The 4717-nt window shown below is 42.0% G+C and overlaps 1 protein-coding gene across 2 annotated transcripts in view; it reads left to right on the top strand.

The window, feature by feature from the left end:
* LOC119269729 overlaps positions 1-4219 on the top strand; it is a 19667-nt gene extending 15448 nt beyond the window's left edge. The window contains exons 7-12 of one of the 2 annotated variants that reach the window (XM_037551628.1): positions 153-289; positions 741-1428; positions 1689-1801; positions 2489-2744; positions 2851-3176; positions 3684-4219. In XM_037551628.1, coding sequence (XP_037407525.1) covers positions 153-289; positions 741-1428; positions 1689-1801; positions 2489-2744; positions 2851-3171 — 1515 coding nt within the window. In that variant the 3' untranslated portion in view covers positions 3172-3176; positions 3684-4219. Of the gene's footprint in view, positions 1-152; positions 290-740; positions 1429-1688; positions 1802-2488; positions 2745-2850; positions 3177-3676 lie in introns of both variants that reach the window. The other variant, XM_037551627.1, reaches the window with a different exon arrangement.
* Positions 4220-4717: the final 498 nt, after the last annotated feature.

The raw sequence follows: 4717 nt of genomic DNA, 5'->3' as shown, positions 1-4717 counted from the left end.
TATAAGAAGAAGAAGAAAGGCAAAGTTTTTTCAGTCATGGCATTCGTGTTTCTTTGTCCTGCGTAACAAATCTACTGAATGCCATTTTGAAACTTCACAAACTATGATTGACCTTTGGCCTGACGACTTCACTTTTGCATTGATATTGGCAGGCCATTGGACTGGCAGGTATGAAGAAACCATTGAGGCTTGACCTTACAGATCATAATTCAAAGATTGAAAAAGCAAAGGTTGGACCATTTGGGTCCAGGTTATTTGACTCTGCTGTATCTGTTTCATCTGGTTCAGTGTAAGTATGACCAATAACTCCCTAGGATGTCCATTTCCTGTGTGCACATGTTTTTTCACTGCTATCTGCAATTTGATAGGAGAACACCCAGGTCGTTGATTACTGCCAGGTTGTTTGGGTGCAAGCATAACAACAGTACATAATATTAGCTATTTAACCTGCCTGACCATTCCTAGTGTTCATAAGTTGTAAAGTGTGTATGGCAAACATGTTACATGTAATTCGTTAATCCAGTGAGAAGCACCACATTACTCGGGAGGTCCTATTACTAGTTTCCATGACTCAATGCATTATTTGTTAGCATCTTAAGCACTTCACTTGCATCTATCATATATGGCTTTATGGCTGCACACTTGTACTGTAGACATAGAAGCATATCGTCCGTGCTATTTGATCTTAGTCATAAAACACAGCTACAGTGATCTCATGCTAACTCATTAATTGTTTACAGGTCAAATGAGTGGACATTAGAGTTTGTTGATTTTGGTGGAGAGATGAGACGAGATGTATGGCTTGCATTCATCAATGAAATTATTTCTGTTTATAAGTTCATTCGTGAATATGGACCAAGCGATGATGATCCAACCATTCATCATGTATATGGTGCCCACAGAGGCAAGAAAAGAGCTGTTAGTAGTGCAACAAACAGTATTGCAAGGCTTCAGTCTCTGCAATTCATACGTAGATTACACGAGGACCCAGCTAAGTTAGTACAGTTCTCCTACCTATCAGGTGCACCTTTTGGTGATGTTGTTCTTCAGACCCTAGCAGTGAGGTTCTGGGGTGGGTCACTGATTACAAACTCGAAAGTGGCAAATGAAAGATCACTTCAAAGGCATAAACATTCAGAAGGCTCATCTAGTGGTCGCTCACAGGTTTTCGACATAGACGGTAGTGTGTACTTAGGCAAGTGGATGACGTCTCCAAGCTGGGCATCAAGCCATTCAGTCAGTTTTTGGAGAGGCTCTTCAGTCAAGCATGGTGTAATATTAAGTAAATCCTTAGTTGTAGCTGATAAAAATCTTGTAGAGAAGGCGATGGTTATCTGTAAAGAGAAGAGCAAAGTAGTTGACAAGACACATGCTACGATTGTTGCTGCTACGGTTGAAGGTATTCCAAGCAATATTGACCTCTTCAAGGTAAAATGGTTTCTCCAGTCAAGCTACTTACTATGATATATCTAGTAGATATGTTATATGTGATTGCCTAGTACGTAGGTCCAATTCTATGCTTATTTTCAAAATCGGATTCCTTCTTTCCTCAAATATAGTGGACAGATAGCGTGTTAATTTTCATTGAGAAAGCAAGCTCTCTGCATCCTGACCAGCAAATCCATGTCTCAGTATATGTTTATTATCATGGTAAATTATTGTAACACCTCTCTTATTTTCTGGGTCAGGAACTTGTACTTCCCTTCGCAATAATGGCTCAAAAATTCAAGAAACTTCAACGCTGGGAGAATCCCCGTTCAACCATTTGTTTTCTACTGTTAGTTTATACCGTTATTTTCAGGTAAGCCAGTTTGCTCTAATGAGTTGAATTTTGAGTTACTGAGGATTTTGTGTGTGCCTTTGGAAGAGGTCAGGAGAGGTCTGCGGTAGGAGATGATTTTCCTTAGTCAAGCAGTGATCACATTTTACATTTTGTTGTCAGAGCTGGTTTAAATTGTAGTCCTAGGAGATAGGGATGCAAAAGAATGCACACCAAAGCACTTTTATACAGTAAGGTGAATTGCAAAATATTTTACCAGTTTACCGTATTGGCATACTATAGGATGATACCGTGACAAAGTTGCATATCATCTTTGCATAATGGGTTCTACTCCCTCCGTTCCTAAATAACTACCAAAAGGTCATATATTTAGGAACAGAGGGAGTAGAAGGTAATAGATGGTCCTTTCAATATCTTTAAAGAAGAATTTTGTGCTAGTTGGCACATTGTCCTATAGACAATTTTCGAAGTACACCACTGCAGGTGGAACTAGAATTCAGGCAATTGGATATTTAGATTTATATGGTTCAAAATCTAGTCCAAAGAATTAGCATGGCATGCTCACGAGTCATGCCGTACCATTTTCTGGTTCCTTTGCCTGTTTGTTATTTATTTTCCAAACTATATGGATCGTTGACATCCAATATTATATAACTATGCACACATAGGCATTGTTGTAACATCCGAGGCTTTTATTATGATTTGTAGGAACATGCTCTTTTATATATTTCCGTTTACCTTGATGGCTATGGCCCTTTCCATGCTTGCCCTGAAAGGGCTGAGAGAACAAGGCCGGCTGGGTAGATCTTTCGGCAAAGTGACAATAAGGGATCAACCACCTTCCAACACAATCCAGAAGATCGTAGCTCTCAAAGAGGCAATGGCCTCGGTCGAAAATTCTCTGCAGCACCTCAATGTCTCTCTTCTGAAGATGCGCACAATCTTTTTAGCAGGCCAACCTGAGGTACGCTCGAATAAGTTTTATTAGTGCTCAAGTAATATTGACCAAAAGGCAAGTAAAAACCAGCTCGCAGGTATGTTAATATAAGTGTCCATGATCTGCTTGACAGGTTACAACTCAGGTTGCTCTCATTCTTCTAGCATCCTCTGCCGTTCTTCTCGTGGTTCCTTTCAGATACATTCTTGCCGTCTCTACCCTTGATCTCTTCACAAGGGAGCTAGAGTTCCGGAGAGAAATGGTGGCGGCGTTCATAAGCTTTGTGAAGGAACGGTGGGAGTCGATACACGCTGCCCCTGTGATCGTGCTGCCATACGAGGGCGACGATAACAGCAACAAGGCGCTCCCTGCAAAAGCTTCCAGGCAGACTGAATCGAAAGACGTGCAAGACCAACGGAGTGACATCTATGTGAATGGAATCCGCCCTTCATGATACCTGTAAGTGTGGGGAGTTGTGTTGTAATGTACAGTTTTTTTGTACAGTTGTAGAATGTACATAACTGTTGGGATGTCCAATTAGGTATAGCTCACACCGAATGCACGGATTTATTTTGTGCTCTTGTAATATCATCTCTTTAGTTTGGGCTTGCTAGAAGATGGTTTGGATAAGAATTTCATATTTCCTCGAGAGGCTAGGAGTTCGTACACATAGAACATGAGGAAACATAAGAGAAGGCAGTTCTGGTGAGTACCGTGTAGTTTTTTTTGCGAGGACCGTGTAGGGTTTTGTCTAAATAGTTTTTGGTTTCTATTTTGTAAAACAAAGGTGGGTCACAACAATAAAAACTAAGACTATTGTTGCATGAAATTTCAGCTAGCGGCAAGATTGCATGAAAATTTCTTCTATATACTGTTTGAAGGGGGATTAGATTATTCTTTGCACTTTACTAGGGGTTTGATGCACTGATTTGCCCCATGGTTATCTCAATGATGGGCAGGGAACAGAGTAACCGCCGTATAGAACATCGACCTGTGCTAAATCGGGATATCTATGAGAAGTGAACACAAATCGCAATACTCCACATATCAAAATGAAAGGGTTCAGCTGATGGTGAAAAAAAAGGTGCACTGTGTAGGCTGGGATAAAATGTGCACAGCCAAAAGGGAAGATGGCATGGGATTTAGAAACTATGAAGCTTTCAACCAAGCACTCCCTGCAAAGCAAGCTTGGCGTATTCTGCAGGTCCCTGATTCACTTTGTGCAAGAGTTCTACCTAAGTGCGTCCAGATTTACCTCAATAGGTAAAAGCAAGATACTTCAAAGACGGATCAATATTGAATGCCTCCTGCAAGGCAGGTGGTTCATACACATTCAGAAGCATTTTGTATGGGCGTGATTTGTTAAGGGGACCACTGGGTCAAGTTTATATGCACGGCACCACTCGGGTGTTCGACCTGCTTTCCCCAGAAGATGATGCTAGCGACATTAAACAGATCCCTGTTGGCGGTAATGGCGTTGATGACTATTTGGCTTGGAATTATACTAAGGATGGCGTGTTTACAGTCCGTTCAGCATGTCATCTCCTTATGAGCATGAAAAGGGCGAGGACCGGACGGCCGAAATCCTCGTTAAATGTTAACTCGCATAGGAGCTGGCTCGCTCTATGGGGCACTCATGTTCCCAACAAAGTTGAAGTGCATTCCTCCTAGAGAATAATACGCAACGGCCTAGCGGTGGGTGCGGAGCTGCATATATACTGTACTAGGAGAATCAAACCAGGTATTTTCCACACGGCATGGGGAAGAGAGGAAACTTTGGCCCATCGTTTCTGGACGTGCCCTCACTCCCGGCTATTCTGGTCTGAACTGTCGGAAAAGAGGGGTAGCCAGGCAGTCTATCCGCCATTGTCCGTACACTCGAACAAGGAAGTTGGCCGATGGCTACCGGAATGGCTTAGACAGTGTTGATGGCAAAAATCGTCTGCAGAGCAACACACTCAATTCCTGAAGTGATCAACAATCTAGCCGGTCTTTTCTTT

Source organism: Triticum dicoccoides, chromosome 3A (genome assembly GCF_002162155.2).
Source record: "Triticum dicoccoides isolate Atlit2015 ecotype Zavitan chromosome 3A, WEW_v2.0, whole genome shotgun sequence".
Taxonomy (NCBI): Eukaryota; Viridiplantae; Streptophyta; class Magnoliopsida; order Poales; family Poaceae; genus Triticum; species Triticum dicoccoides.
This window is presented reverse-complemented; position numbering and strand designations above follow the sequence as displayed.